The following is a 15,336-nucleotide window of genomic DNA, read 5'->3' as shown; positions in this document are numbered from 1 at the left end:
TAGTGGCACTGGAGAAATGGTTTCTCCAAAGCCAGGATTTCTTTCTCTTGCCTCTTGGGCTGTGTTTTTCCTGCTGCTGTGGACTTCTGGTGAAGGTGGGAAGCTCTTGGTCATACCCATTGATGGCAGCCACTGGCTCAGCACACTCCCGGTCATAGAGAAGCTCAGGGACAAGGGACACGAAATCGTGGTGGTTGCGCCGGAGATAAATTTGCGGATCCATTCATCCCCAATTTACACCTTGAAAACCTACCCTGTGTCCTACACCAAGGAGTTTGTGGAGGCAGAATTTAAAGAGATGGGCCACAGGAGTTTCACACCTCAGCCCTTCTTGAAAAAACTCTCCAAAATTGCCAATTTTACAAGCATGTTCTTGGATTCCTGCAAGCGTCTGCTGTCCGACAAAGAGCTGATCCAGTACCTCGAAGGAAGCAAATTTGATGCCATCTTTATGGATCCCTTCTTTCCATGTGGGCAGATACTGGCAGAACATCTGTCCCTGCCCTCGGTGTACTTCCTGCGGGGGCTGCCGTGCAGCGTGGAATTCCAGGCCACAATGTGTCCCAGCCCTCCTTCCTATGTCCCGCGGTTCTTCACGCGCTCCACGGACCGCATGTCCTTCGGGCAGCGCCTGGGCAACCTCCTGGCTACCCTGGGCAGCTCCCTGGCCTGCTCTGTCCTTTATTCCCCCTACGATCCCTTGATCCGGGAGTTCCTGCAGCGGGAGGTGACCGTGCCCGAGCTGTTCAGCCACGCCGCTGTTTGGCTCATGAAATACGACTTTGTCTTTGAGTACCCCAGGCCCCTCATGCCCAACATGGTCTTGGTCGGAGGCATAGGCTGCACTCGGGGAAACAAATTATCCCAGGTTAGTTCCCGTTTTTATCCCGAGTTTAGCTGTTGGGTGCGCTGTGAGCTCTCTCCAGGAGATGGAGCTCCCAGGCTGGAATAAAGGATGCCAGGTGGAAGTGGCTGGGAGTGCATTTTGCGCCGCTGCATTCCTTCAACAATGAGGGAAAAGTTGCTTTGTGGGATGCCTCGTCATTCCCAGTCAAACCTGCACCAAAAAAAAACCAAAAAAGGATTTTTCTTTTCCAATTTTTCTGTCTATTTCCATTCCCTTTTCCTTTTTCCTGTCTCCAGCTTTCTTAAGAGGGCAGTGGAGGGACAGCTCCAATCTCTGTTCTCTGTGGCCAGGGACAGCACCGGAGGGAATGGCTGGAGCTGTGTTGGGGATGTTTAGGTTGGATTTTAGGGAAAGGTTCTTCCCCCAGAGGGTGCTGGGCACTGCCCAGGCTCCCCAGGGAATGGGCACAGCCCTGAGGCTGCCAGAGCTCCAGGAGGGTTTGGACACCAGGGATGCACATGATGGGAATGTTGGGGTGTCTGTGCAGGGCCAGGGGTTGGATCAATGATCCTCGTGGGTCCCTTCCAACTGAGGATGTTCCATGAACTTCAGACAGTTCAGGCAGGCTGGAATTAAATCCCCACCACCAGTGAAGCAACGCTTTTGCCACTTTTGTGTAAAATACTCTGCACTGCAACTGTATTTTGCTTCAGCTGTGCCAAAATTTCTCAGTATGGGATATCCCCCACTTTCCATTGAGAAATCCTGCTAATTTTCTTATTTTTTGCATGAGTCTCTACTGCAGATATTTTGTAAAAGTATGAGTAGGTGCTGATTAAAACCACTACTAATATAACGTGCATAACCCCAAAGCAGGGCTGCAAAGCACTTTCTCATAGCAGGAGAACTTCTGAGCAGAAAGTCAGACCTTGGAACTCAAAAACATCTAAAAAACAAAGTAAAACTGATGTCCCACAGAATATAAAAAGGATTAAATAGGCCTTGAGACAGCCACAAAAATATGGAAAAGAGCATAAACTGACAGAGTCAGTCTCTGTTGTCCCTGCCCATGGCAGGGAGTTGGAATGAGACAATCTTCAAAGTCCCTTGCAACCCAAAGCATTCCATGGTTCTGTGGTTATCCCCTCAGATCCCAGAGATAACATCTGGCAATTGCCAGACTTACAGAAACATTTAGTTCATTGTTTCTCCCTTATTTAGCTTTGATGCCTGCAACAATTTCCTCCAGTTTTGCCTTTCCTTCCTTGGCTCAACCAGACATTTTTCTGTTTAAAAGAATTTTTGCTCCAGCCTTGGGCTGGTTTTTTCTGCTTCATTGGAATCTTTTTGTTCCTGGATTCCAGTGCTAGATCTCCTTCTATTATTTAAATCACTCAAACAAAAGAGAGACAAAACTGGCAGCAGTTCAATGTTATCACACCCAAAGCAGATACAATAAATCCAGTTATTAGAAATTTGAGATACCTGCTGTCAGAACCCTCTTCCAGGATTTCAATTCTCTCTTGTAGCTGCGTGGCCTGGAGAGAAGAACATCAGCTCTGAATCCAGGCTTGGGTTAAGTGTGCCAATTTTTACTTCCCAAAGACTCATTTTCTTTAGGATCATAGAACAGGTTGGGGTGGAAGGGATGTTAAAGCCCATCCAGTCCAATCCCCTGCTGTGGGCAGGGACACCTTCCACTATCCCAGGTGGCTCCAAACCCCATCCATCCTCCCCTTGGGCACTCCCATGGATCCAGGGGCAGCCACAGCCTCTCTGGACATCCTGTGCCAGAGGCCTGTGAGGCCTCCCCACCCTCAGAGAGAATTTCTTCCTGATACCTAACACAAATTTCCCCTCTTTTGGTTTGAACCCATTGCTCCCTGGAAGAGCAGGGAGTACTCTTCATGAAGAGTCCTCCTCCAGCTTCCTTCTGGGCCTCTTCAGGCACTGGAAAGGGGCTCTGAGGTCTCCACACAAAAATCTTCTCTGCTCCAGGCTGAACAGGATGTCCCAGCCTGTCCCCATAAGGGAGGTGCTCCTGACTCCCTGTCAACTCCATGGTTCTCCTCTGGACTTGCTCCAACAATCCCATGTCCTTCTCATGCTGATGATCCCAGAGCTGGATGCAGGATCCAGGTGTGGACTCACAAGAGGAGGAGAATCCCATCCCTGGCCATGCTGCTTTGGATGCAGAACTACCAATAACCACTCGTTTTCCTGGTCCCAGTTTTGTCTTGCTTCTGCTTGTTCCGTTGCCTTTCCAGAGAGTTTTGTGGGAAGGTGGCAGCAATTCCACCCCTGACAAGAGAAAGGGCTTTAACTAAAGGCCTGCTTTCCTTTGGCAGGAATTTGAAGCCATGGTGAACGCCTCTGGAGAGCACGGCATCGTTGTCTTCTCGCTGGGCTCCATGGTGTCCGAGATTCCCATGAAGAAAGCCATGGAGATCGCGGAGGGCTTGGGAACAGTCCCTCAGACGGTACCAATCCCCTCTTCCCCCTCCAGCAGAGCAGCTCCATGCTGCTCTCAGCTCCTCCCTCCCTTCTCCTGCTGGGATCTGACTTGGCTTTGCTTCCCCTGCCAGGTCTTCTGGCGCTACACAGGCAAGGCACCCCCCAACCTGCCCAAGAATGTGAAGCTCGTCAAGTGGCTGCCTCAGAACGACCTCCTGGGTAGGTCTGGCACCCTGGGCTGACACCAGGCTGCTGTGGTGAGGCCCCAAGGGCATCATCTGTGCGTCAGGTGTGAGTTACCATCCTCTGACTCAGCACTGTGGGTCACAAACCTTCCTCTGCTGGTGGAGCCAGAGCTGGTCCTTTAGGAACTTAGCTGGGAATTGCCAAATTATGACACAAATCTGTTTGAAAAGGCTTTCCAACACTCCAGTAGCAGACAAAGATGAGAGTATGTCTCATTAAGCAGTCTCAACAGCCAGCTGTGGTTTTGTCCTGTCTTCTGGCCTGAAAAGAAATTTCATGGTCCTCAAGGGAGCACTTCCAGACAGGTCTTCGGGATTTTAAAATGGTGGAATTGTTGCCAGATTTGCTGGTAACAGAACAGGTTCAGCTGTGAGAGACCTTCACTACCATGGAAGAGATGGTGAAAAACTAATTGGTGGTAACATCCTTTCTAACCTCTCCTGGCTCTGGTTTAATCCTAAAGTTGGAGGATTACCCCAAACCAAGACAGAGAATCTACAAAGTTCCAGTTCCTAAGTCTGGCCATAAGGGATGATGCTCTCACAACAGCCCCAAATCCTTGATTTATCCCAACCACAGCCCTTTCTGGTGCATGTTCTTTCCCCAGGGACGTGTTGCTGGGAGTCAGTAATTCCAGGAGCTGACACAAGCCTGTGCTTCCCTCCACAGCCCACCCCAAGACTCGTGCCTTCATCACCCATGGAGGCTCCCACGGCATTTATGAGGGAATCTGCAACGCTGTGCCCATGGTGCTGATGCCTCTCTTCGGGGACCAGATGGACAACGCCAAGCGAGTGGAGTCCCGCGGAGCAGGGCTGACCCTCAACATCCTGGAGATGACTTCCACTGACATCTCCAACGCCCTGAAAGCCGTGATCAACAACAAAACGTCAGTACCAGAGGCACAGCCTTCCCCCTTCTTACTGTGCAGCCCCAGCACGTTCACTTCCAGCTTAGCAGGGTGTTTTGCTCTTCCTGAATGGCTTCTTGGATCAAAAGTTTGGATTTGCTAGCAGCTGCTTCCATGGAGAAGCTGATGCTCGCCCTGGATTAACTCCAGGCTGTCCCCTTCAGTGGACAAGAGAAGGGAGGCAGCAGGGAGCAGGGCAGATGGGCTGGGAATGCAATGGAAGTAATCAAGTTGCCAAAAAAATTGTGTCACCTTCTTAAAGCCAAGGCAGTGACAGAGAGGGCTTTGACACAAGTGGCAAGCAGCTTTTGTTCCCAAATCTCTGGTGACACAGGTCAGTGGGGTTAAATATCAAACATATTTATCACTCATTTATCTTACAGGTGAGTTTTCTCAGGCATTTTTCTCCCCCTTGGTGCTCATGAGGAATTCAGTGAGCACAGAGAGCCTTGCCTGGCTCAGCAAGGCTGGGCAATCCCAGCACAGAGCAGGAGGGACCTGCAGGGATGCACTGAGGAAACCCAGGGAGCATCACAGGGCTGCAGTCAGCACACCCAAGGGGCTTAAAGGCAGCACAGAGATTTCTTTGAGACATGAGAACTCTTCCCTGCTCCCATTTAAAGGATGCCAAGGACTAGAAAACTCAACCATATTCCTGAGAAATAGCAGCTTATTGACATTGTTTCCTATCCAATTTTTATGGCATTTAAATTGCCATATTTAATGGCAATTAAATTATTAATAATAATTATTATTATAGCACTATGACACTGCATCTAACAAAAACAATAATAATGCAGCTGGAAAAGCTGAGCTGGCCAGCTTTTCCACCCCCAGTCTCCCCTTTCAGCCAGAGACCTTCACCCCAGAGATTCTGCTGAGAGCTCAAACTAAGCTTTCCCTCTTTTTTCTTTTTTTCCTTTTTTTGTCACTTCCTGGGCCTCTAACTTTGCCATTATCCTTCTCAAGGGGCTCAGTAGCACAAGAGTTGCGACTGCCCCATCCCTGGAAGTGTCCTGGATGGGGTTTGGATCAACCTGGCCTGATGGAAGGTGTCCCTGCCCATGAGGGTTGAGCTTCAAGGTCCTTCCAACCCACCCCACCCTGTGATACTGATGCCTTGGGGTGGCTACCTAGAACAGAGGCTAGAAAAGATTAAGAGAGTTAAGAGGGCATTTTAAAAAGCTCTGATTTTTCTCTGGTCCAAGGGTTTTCCAGAAGCTTTTCTTGTCCCATCTGGGGTGCCAGAAAACTGATACTTGGAGTGGCTCTCTAGAACAGAGGCTAAACAGGGTTAAGAGAATAAAGTGGGTATTTATTAAAGGCCTTCAGTAGATACAGCTTGGGCAGCCAGAAGCCTCCTAGACACTACACCCAAGACAAATGATGGTCACGAGTTTTTCAGACCATTATAAGTTTGGTCCATTTACATATCAGGGGTAAATATCCCAATTACACCTTCAGGCTATGAGGGCACATATCCCCAGTTTGCCCCTGTCCAGTTCACTGCTGTTTACATTTTTTAGGGCCTGAGGCTGTAGGGTATCCCTGAGTTTCAGGCCCAGAGGAATTGTGCCTGAATAAAATGGGAGAACAGCAGCTGACAGGGTGTAGAGTTGTAGAGTTCCACCCAAAGGCAGTTCAGGATTTTAATAACATAAAAGCTGAAATCCCAAGGCATCAACTCCATGTTTGAGCAACACCTTCTCTTGCAGCAGCTTGGGGTTTAGGTGGTGGGTGCTGATACCTGTTTTCCTGTAAGCATCTCTGTGGCATTCACATTCTCTGAACAGAGAGAGACATAATTCCCTCTCCCAGGATTTTTCCTAGGGAGGGAAGTGAGAAACCTCAGAGAAGAAAACAATTCCTATCTCTATTCGCTGCTCCTGTTTTTGCACATGTGGAATATGTTATGGAGATTGTTTACCAAAAATGATTTTGTTAATTGGACACCAGTGAAAGCTGAGTGATTAGCCAATCACTAAAAGCTGTGTCCTGGCTGTCTCAGTCATGGGTTTTTCTGTAGTGTAGTACAGTATCTCTTTAGTATAGTTTTAATTTAGAATTAATGTAGTATAGTATAGTTTTGCAATTGTTCAGCCTTCTCCTGCAAACCAGTCTTCAAGTGAATTTGTGTCATTTCTTGTTCAATGGTGACACAACTCCTGTGGAAAAGCCACCTGGGTGAGCATTCAGACAAGGCAGTCAAGTCCACACAGCCCACACTCACCAGGGCTAGCTCAGCCAAGAGAGGCAAAAGGGCCTTTATATGGTCAGTTCCAGTGAAGGTTTATTTCTGCACAATTGTCTTGGTTTGGAAAGAGGAGTCTGCTAAGGAAGGCAGGAGCTTCCTCTGAAATGAAAAATGTAAACTCCCTCCCTCCAAATTGTTATAAATTTGAAATTAAGGGGCTCTCAGGCAAAAATATGGGAGCAGGAATAACAGTTCTTTATTAGGGAAGAAAATAGAAAGATAAATAAGCAATGCAGTAAACAAAACCAACACTGACAGAGTCAGAACCCAACCTGACACCCTGTGGGTCAGGGTGTTGGTGGCAGTCCCATTGGAATTGTGGCTGCAGCCCTCCTGCAGTGTCAGGGGTGGTTCTGCTGGAGCAGGGATCCTGTAGAAAGGTGCAGTCTTCTTCTGAAGATCCAGTGGAAGGGGCAGCTGTTCCTCTGGGAATCCAGTGGAGAAGCTGTCTTGCTGTCCCAGGAGCTCAGATTATATCCAGTTAGGAATGCTTGACTCCTCCCTCTGGGCGGAGCATCTCCCAATGGGATGCTGCAGTTCTTATCAGCCATGCAGTGACATTCAATAGCTGTTATCAGCAGATATCTCCTCAGAGGGAGGAGTGATTGTGGGAGAGATAAAGAAAACTGCCCAATTAACAGAAGACATCTGCCACACCTCTAACAGATGGCAAATAGAACACGCATTGCCTTGCAATCTGGGACAATGATGAAGAGGAAATCAGGGACAAAGCCCTGTCCATGTGCTCTGCACAAGGTTAACTGTGGGGTCAGTGGCAAATGGTCTGAGGACAGTGCCCTACAGGGAAGACAGGGCTGGCCACCAAGGGTACCACAACCAATGAGGGAACAGGGAAAGGAAAAACCATAAGAATTTGGGACATATGGGGGAAGGAGCTGGGGTGGATCATAGTGCTGCAAGGCTCCATGGGGAGGTCTCCTCTTTCAGCCTAGACTCTCTGGTGTATCCTGCCAGGGCGAGGCCCTGGGGATTTTGCTGAGGGGTTCAAAGGGTCCCACGTTCTCTCGGCAGGTACAAGGAGAACATCCAGCGCCTCTCCGACCTGCACCTGGACAGACCCATCCACCCTCTGGACCTGGCCGTGCACTGGGTGGAGTTTGTGATGAGGCACAAGGGGGCCCCTCACCTGCGCCCCGCCGCCCACGACCTCAACTGGGTGCAGTACCACTCGCTGGACGTCATCGCCTTCCTGGCCGCCGTCACCCTCCTCTTCCTCTTCATCTCCTTCAAGTGCTGCCTCTGCTGCTGCCGCAGGTGCTGCGGCAAGAAGGGCAGGACGGGCAAGGCCACCAAAGCCAAGTCCCACTAGCACCTGGGGATGGTGGTGGTGACCGAGCTCCTGCTCCAAACACAGCAGCAGGGCCAGGGAACAGCTCGAACTGCACTGCAATGAATCAAACACTGTGATTTTCAGCCAAGGAATGATAGGGATCCTTTGAAATAGCAGCACGAGATGGGCTGTTCCGCTGATCTAATTTTGGCTTTTTAATTAAGAATGGGTTGTTGAAAATGCCTTGTGTAGGAGTGCTGCAGTCACTTGGGAAGGTCTGAGTGTGAAATCCCCGGCCCCTGGCTTCCACCTGTCAGTGTGCAGAGGACTCTGACTTTTTCTTTCAACCTCCACCTGCAGCAGAGATAGGAATTTTGGAGGACTTTAGGAGAACCATCTGGTCAGACAGATTCCTGTTTGAAATCTCTGTGTGGCTGCTGTTGTAGGAGAGGCAAATGTTGTACACTCGCAGTTCCTGTCACGCAGACAAAGATCTGTGCACATCTTCATGGGTTTACAAGACCCTGAACAATATCAAGCTGCTGGAAAAGCACTGGTGTTTCCCCCAAATTGCCCATCAGGCAGATGTGCTGTAGCTGGAGCTCACCTGCTAGTGAGGAGAGTTTGTGAGCTTTGCTTATAAACCCCCACAACTGATTTGTTCTTTGTAGGTGATGCTCAGGGAAAGACCCCCAACCCCCAGCCCTACAAATAAACCCCAAATACCAAAAATAAAGGCTGCTGTGTTTTCTGTCTTGAGAGTTATGGGGGGGATGCTTGTTTGCTGATGGAAAAAGAGCTGGAGAAGGGACAGATTGAATCCCCATGGTTTGATGGTGTGAAAGCCACCTTGATACACAAACCCCTTCTCAGCATTGCTGTCCCTGCTGCCTGGTGACCTGCTCCTTGCTGAGAGGTGCCATCCTGAGGCTGCCACAGCTCCCAGGTGAATGTTCCAGGCTCTGAGCTGGGGGATCCCAGTACACCAGGGCAGCACAGGTGTCCTGCTGAGCACCTGCTGCTGCTCCTTTCCCTGGCAGTTTGGAAAAGCAGGGATTTCAGGGGAAGCTGTGTGAAATCCATGGCAGGCTCTGTCCTCAGCCTGTCCCCACTGCAGTGCCCAAATCTCCTGGACACCCGCAACCTGCCCAGCACTTTTCTTCCCCTCCTGCTGCCCACCACAAACAGAAGGAGACCTTTCTTTGGGGTGTGTGAGGGCTGAGCTGCTTGGAAATGCAGCTCCTGCAGCTCCACACCGTCCTGAGGTGACAGCTCAGGCTGTCACCATGGCTCTGGTGACAGCTGCAGAGGAGACCCTGCAGACCTCTCAGGGCTGTCACAGCACAGCCACGGTGGCTCCAGCGCTCTCTGAGCATCCCTGGCTCCCAGTAGTGTCCAATGCCAAAAAAAAAAAAAAAAATTCCCCATTTCAGAATGTCCTTGAAGGGGAGTTCTCTGAGTGCCCTGCTGCAAACCGGCTCTGGATCAACCCAGTGACTTTCTCTGCATGGACAAGGGGAGAACTCTTGGGTTTCAGATCAGAGGAGTACAACTGAGAAAAAAAAAATATAAAAATATCCCAATTGCAGCTCCAACCCCCTTGTGCAGGGGAAGTAAAACTGAAAGGAAGGAAGTTTCAGAATGCCCATCCCATGACTTATTTAATTTCAGAAATACTTTTAACACAGCCAGAGAAAAACAACAGCAGAATCCAGGTATCCTCTTCCTTCCTTGGCTCTCCTCACCCTCACTGCTTTATTTTTGATTTTCTTTTTTTTTTACTCTTGATTTTCCCTTGGAGAAGGAATGAGCAGGGCCAGGGCTGGAGAAGCCTCCCAGTGCCCAGCAGAGGCCACTCTGGGATCACCCAGAGGCAGGAGCAGGGACAAAGCCACCATTCCCAGCCAGCCAGCCCAGTTCCATGGCTGGAACTCCACGGGCACTTGTTCATCCCCCAACCAGGTGCTCCAGGAGTATGGACACTGCTGCCAGCCAGGAGAGGATTCCCAGAGGCAATTAGGAGCCAAAGTACTTGGGACAAGAGGCTCTGGCTCAGAGGAAGGAGCTGGATCCTCACCACAGCTCGGGCTCTTCCCAGGAAGGGTTAATCAGGGATGATGTCCCCTCTTATTGCCCCTCAACTGGGGGCCAAAAACGAGGGCAGAGCCTCCAGCCCAGCTTCCCTTGCTGGGAGATGGAGGAATCCACTGTGGTGGTGTTCACAGGGGTCTCAGGTTGAGGGAAGAGACAAGGATTTCACTCCATGTTTCAGAAGGCTTGATTTATTATTTTATTATATATATTACATTAAAACTATACTAAAAGAATAGAAGAAAGGATTTCCTCAGAAGGCTAGCTAAGAATAGAATAGGAAAGAATGATAACAAAGGTTTGTGTCTCGCACTCTCTGTCCAAGCCAGCTGGGCTGTGATTGGCCATTAATTAGAAACAACCAACATGGGCCAATCACAGATGCACCTGTTGCATTCCATAGCAGCAGATAACCATTGTTTACATTTTGCTCCTGAGGCCTCTCAGCTTCTCAGCAGTAAAAATCCTAAGGAAAGGATTTTTGTGAAAAGATGTCTGCGACAATGCACAGCCACAGCCCAGATTGAAGCACCAGAGCTGACAGTGGGGCCCTTCCCAAAAGGGGAAACTGAGGCAGGACCAGCCATTGCTCCACTCCCCGAGCTCCTCAGAGCCCCAGGCACTGCAGCCTGAGCTTTCCCAGCAAATCCTTCAAATCTTAGGGAAAAGGCAGCAGCCAAAATGCCCTCACTGCCCTTGGAGAAAGGTGGTACAAACACCTCCCACCTTAGCACCTCCCCCACCCAGAGCTGATGATTTCTGCTCCCACCCAGGAACCTTTTGAGTGTTTGTCCTATTTTCCCCTGGATTTTAACACCCAGTAAGTCTGGGAAAGAGCCAGTGCTGCTTCCCAGCTCTTCTGCGCTCCTCAGACCCAGCCCAGCTTCAGATGATGGCCCTGAAGCTCTCTGGGTTTGGGATGGGGTGTCCTGGGGGACACAGCAGCCCTGGCCCTGGGGGAGAGGATGCAGCCACCATCTCTGCCTGCTTCCCACCAGCCAGACCACGGGAAATGACAGGAATTGCTGGCATTTTTCTGCAGCCACAGGGTTTTTCAGCCCCAGCCCAGTCCCCAGGGCCAACAGGGAGGTTTTCCCACTGCTGCCATGGGAGCTCTGGGTGGATCTCAGGCTCCTCCACCTCCCCAGTGTGGGGGTCCATGGAGACCCCTGGCCCACAGGGGTGTCCAAGCTCTGTCCAACCTGGCCTTGGACATTCCCATTCCCATTCCCTTCCTCAGAGGGAAGAATTTCTTCCTAATATTCCGTCTAAACCTATTCTCTGTCAGCTGAAAGCCATTGCGCCTTAGACGGGGGAATCTATAAATAAATATTTATATATTTATAAATACTAAAATAAATTTTATATTAATAAATATTTATATATTTATAAATAAATATCCTTATAAATATGTATATATTTATAAATAAATATTATTCCCAGACACAGAAACACTCCCTCTTCCTTACCTGGGGCCCTTCCTTACCTCTACCCCTTGCCCTGGACACTCTCATTTGGATGCTCACACTCAGACCTGCAATTACCCATTTAATTCATTTATTTGCTAATCTACCTTTTGGGTGGCTTTGTAAAAAGCAAATACTCACTGCTGCTGGTGCCCAGGCAATAATCCAGTTCGGCGAGGTTTTCCCACTATGGGGAGCTCATTTCCCACAGTGGGAAACCATGGAAGCACAACTTGGGAAGATGAGGAGTGCATCCCACCTCCCTGAGGAGTGTGGACGAGGGAAACCAGCCTCATTTAAACAAAACCACCCAAACTCACCCCAAACCCCTGTGCATCCACAAAAATCTGTGGCTTTGGGATTGCAGCTGAGATGGTCCAGCCTGGGGAGCAGTGCAGGGATAATGCAGTGGGAACAACCATGGGAAGGGGTCCAGAAGATGCTTTGGGCTCTGCAGCATCCCAGAGGGTTTGGCACTGCAGATGCCCCATCCCGGGGCAGTCTGGATCCCTGGCACTGCAGATGCCCCATCCCGGGGCAGTCTGGATCCCTGGCACTGCAGATGCCCCATTCCAGGGCAGTCTGGATCCCTGGCACTGCAGATGCCCCATTCCAGGGCAGTTTGGATCCCTGGCACTGCAGATGCCCCATCCCAGGGCAGTTTGGATCCCTTGCACTGCAGATGCCACATCCCAGGGCAGTTTGGATCCCCGGCACTGGAGCTGGCATGAGCAAGCCCAGGCAATCTCAGCTGGAGCAGCCACAGAGCCCTCAGATTAATTATCACCTGCAGAGGTGTTTTCAGGAGTTATTTATAGGTGAGTGGGATGAAACCTGGGGAAAAGGGGGTGCCAAAATCTCTGAGTCAAAGGGCAGGACAGACTCTCCCTCCTCACAGGAGGCAGCATCAATTCCCTTTTCTTTTCAGGAAGGGTGAGAGGTCTCCTGTGCCAGATCTGACTGCTCGGGGTGATAAAAGGGAGTCATGGAGCAAATCCCAAATCCCTGTTGAGCCTGTCCCCAAAATCCAGCCTGAACCAAAGGAGCAGAGCCCTTCCCAGGAATGCCACCAGCCTGGGTCAGTTTAGGGGAAGGGGAGACAAAATCCCTGCTCCACTGGGGCAGATCCCTGTGTGGTTGAGCCCCAGGGGCTCAGTTTGTGCTGGGCAATGCCACAAAGGTGGAAGCTTTAATGGATGTTCAGTGGGGCAGGGGCCCGGAGGATGCCCCAGGGGCTGCTGGAGGGGCTGCTGGGTCGGTGCCAACCCCTTGGAGATGATCTCAGCAGAGCAGGAGGGTGACTCAGGGCTGGATGAGTCATGGGCAAACCACAACCAGCGTCACTCCCAACATCCCAACATCCAACACCAAGTGAGGCGTTTAAACAGTAAGAATTTACACATTCCTCCCCCAGCCAGAGCCCTCTTCCCTTGGACATCATCCTCCCACCCCAATCCTGCAATCAGCCACCCCTTGGGGAAAGCATACCTTTACATCCCTTCTTTCACCCCCGTCATTATAATAAATTGTTTTTTTAAAAGCCCAAAGGTGCCATTTGTTGCTCAGAAGCCCCTGAATTCCAGCCATGGATTAAACCTGCTGAGCTGCGAAGAGGGGAGCCCCAGGGGATGCTTTGGGCAAAGCCTGTTGCCAAAAAAAAAGAAAAAAAAAAAAAAAAAGAAAAAAAATAAAAGACTTTGAAAGGAGGCTTGAGTGGGTCATGCTGTGAGCATGGGATGGGAGTTGCATTTCCTGGGATGATCACCATCATCTCCCTGAATTTCCAGCCATTCAAACCCTCTTTTGGTGAAAATTCAGGCCTGATTAAGTCACCCCGGGCTATTAAGGCAAAAGAAATTAAAGATCCAACAAAAAAGGAAATGAAAGATCCAACAAACAAGGAAATTAAAGATCCTACCAACAAGAAAACCCAAAGGTGGAACAGGGCTGCTTGGAACACCAGCAAATCCCAGGGCTGGTGCAGAATTCCAAGGATTCCACTGTGATCCTCACTGAAGGTGCTTCCAGCACGGTTTTCCACAGAACAAAGCATCAAGCTGCCAGCTGGCACCCCAGAGGAGGCTGGAAGCAGGGGACAGCCCTGGAAATGGAGGGATTTGGTGGCAAAAGGAAAACCTGAGAAAGATTTGGGAGCAGCCCTGCTCCTCTAAGCGCTATCACAGCGTGTCCTGGTAACCCACAAGAGGCTGTTCATGAGGAGCTTCAAGGGAAGGCAGCAAATCCTGCAGGGATTTTCAGCAGGGATTTCTGGGCATGGAAACCAACACCCAGAGAGATGCAGGGTCTCATCAGGCTCCAGATTTCCCTGCAGACCAAGCTTTGTGTGGAGACCCTGATAGCCAGGGGGTGATTCTCCTCTCCCTCCCTGTCCTGAGACCTCTCCTCAGCCTTTTGGGGCTGGGTGAGCCCATGGAAGGTGATCCCTCACTTGTGAGGGCTGAAGCAGAGGAGAAAATGCTGTGGGGATGCATTTGCAAGGTGACCTGTGCTGAAGCACTGAAGAATAAAATCTCAAACCCTTTCTTTCCCTGAAGCTGAAATATTCCAGGGAGCAGGGGGAAGCCAAGGGGGAACTCCCCAAATCACCTGGCTGCTGTCCCTGTTTCCCAGAGCAGGGTATCCATGGTGAGAGCCCCAGCAGAAACCAGAATATTTCCCTTCCCTGCCTTGGGATCTGACCTCCACTGGGACTGGGAGCAGCACAACAGCCTTGGCTAAACACAGAGGTGTTTTCTCCAGCCAGAAAGCAACCAGGAAAACTCCTCTGTGCCAGAAGAAATCCTGCAACCACACCTTGTCCCACTTCAGGAAGTTCCTGACCTAGAGCTTGAGCACAAGCAGCAGGCTGGGGGTGAGATGGTTTCCAGGCACTTTTTCCCTTGGAGACAGTGGGGTGGAAAGGCTGAGGGAGGAGATTGGATTCAGGAGCACCGGCTCTGGGTGCTGGCACAGTGCAAACCCCACTAAATTAACCCCACTCTGCTTTGGGGTGGAGAGACAACAGCAGGTGACAACTAACTGGGAGCCCTGGAGTGTCGCAGACAACTTTTATGAAAAATCCTTTCCTTAGGATTTTTCCTCCTGAGAAGCTGGGAGGCCTCAGGAACAAAATGTAAACATTGATTATCTGCTGCTGTGGAATGCAACAGGTGCATCTGTGACTGGTCTCATGCTGGTTGTTTCTAATTAATGGCCAATCACAGCCCAGCTGGCTCAGACTCTCTGTCCGAGCCACAAACCTTTGTTATCATTCCTTCTTTTTCTATTCTTAGCTGGCCTTCTGATGAAATCCTTTCTTCAATTCTTTTAGTATAGTTTTAATGTAATATATATCATAAAATAATAAATCAAGCCCTCTGAAACATGGAGTCAAATCCTCATCTCTTTTCTGATCCATGAACCCCTGTGAACACCATCACACTGGAGAGTAACAGCTTCCACTGGAATGGGGTTTTCCCCAGGAAAAAAAAAAAAAAAATCTCCTTTTCCTTTAAAAAAATGACCATGAATTATAAGAACAGTTACTGCACAGGGGTGGCAATGCAAATCCCAGACAGAATTTTGGGAGAAGGCCTTGATTTAATTCAGAAGGGGGACACACTCCCAGCCCCAGCATGGGAGGAAGGACTGGATTTCAGACCAAAAATGGGGAGAAATTAATTCACCCTCATCCCACAGCCCCCAAAACGTGCCGGCCATGTTCCCAAGGCTCTGGGGAGGGCACAGGGTAGTGAGGAGAAAAAAAAAAATGGGATT

General features: G+C 49.9%; 1 protein-coding gene across 9 annotated transcripts in view; it reads left to right on the top strand.

Annotated features, from left to right (window-relative positions):
* LOC132075624 (UDP-glucuronosyltransferase 1A1-like) overlaps window positions 1–8,738 on the top strand; it is an 85,298-nt gene extending 76,560 nt beyond the window's left edge. For 7 of the 9 annotated variants that reach the window (XM_059476213.1, XM_059476218.1, XM_059476217.1 and 4 more), the window contains exons 2-5: window positions 3,196–3,327; window positions 3,433–3,520; window positions 4,217–4,436; window positions 7,744–8,738. In XM_059476213.1, the coding sequence (XP_059332196.1) occupies window positions 3,196–3,327; window positions 3,433–3,520; window positions 4,217–4,436; window positions 7,744–8,041 (738 nt within the window). In that variant the 3' untranslated portion in view covers window positions 8,042–8,738. Of the gene's footprint in view, window positions 869–3,195; window positions 3,328–3,432; window positions 3,521–4,216; window positions 4,437–7,743 lie in introns of all 9 variants that reach the window. The other 2 variants (XM_059476219.1, XM_059476212.1) reach the window with 2 other exon arrangements.
* Window positions 8,739–15,336: the final 6,598 nt, after the last annotated feature.

This window comes from Ammospiza nelsoni, chromosome 7 (assembly GCF_027579445.1).
Source record: "Ammospiza nelsoni isolate bAmmNel1 chromosome 7, bAmmNel1.pri, whole genome shotgun sequence".
Classification (NCBI taxonomy): Eukaryota; Metazoa; Chordata; class Aves; order Passeriformes; family Passerellidae; genus Ammospiza; species Ammospiza nelsoni.
Note: the sequence above shows the minus strand (reverse complement) of the source record. Positions and strands in the feature narration are given on the sequence as shown.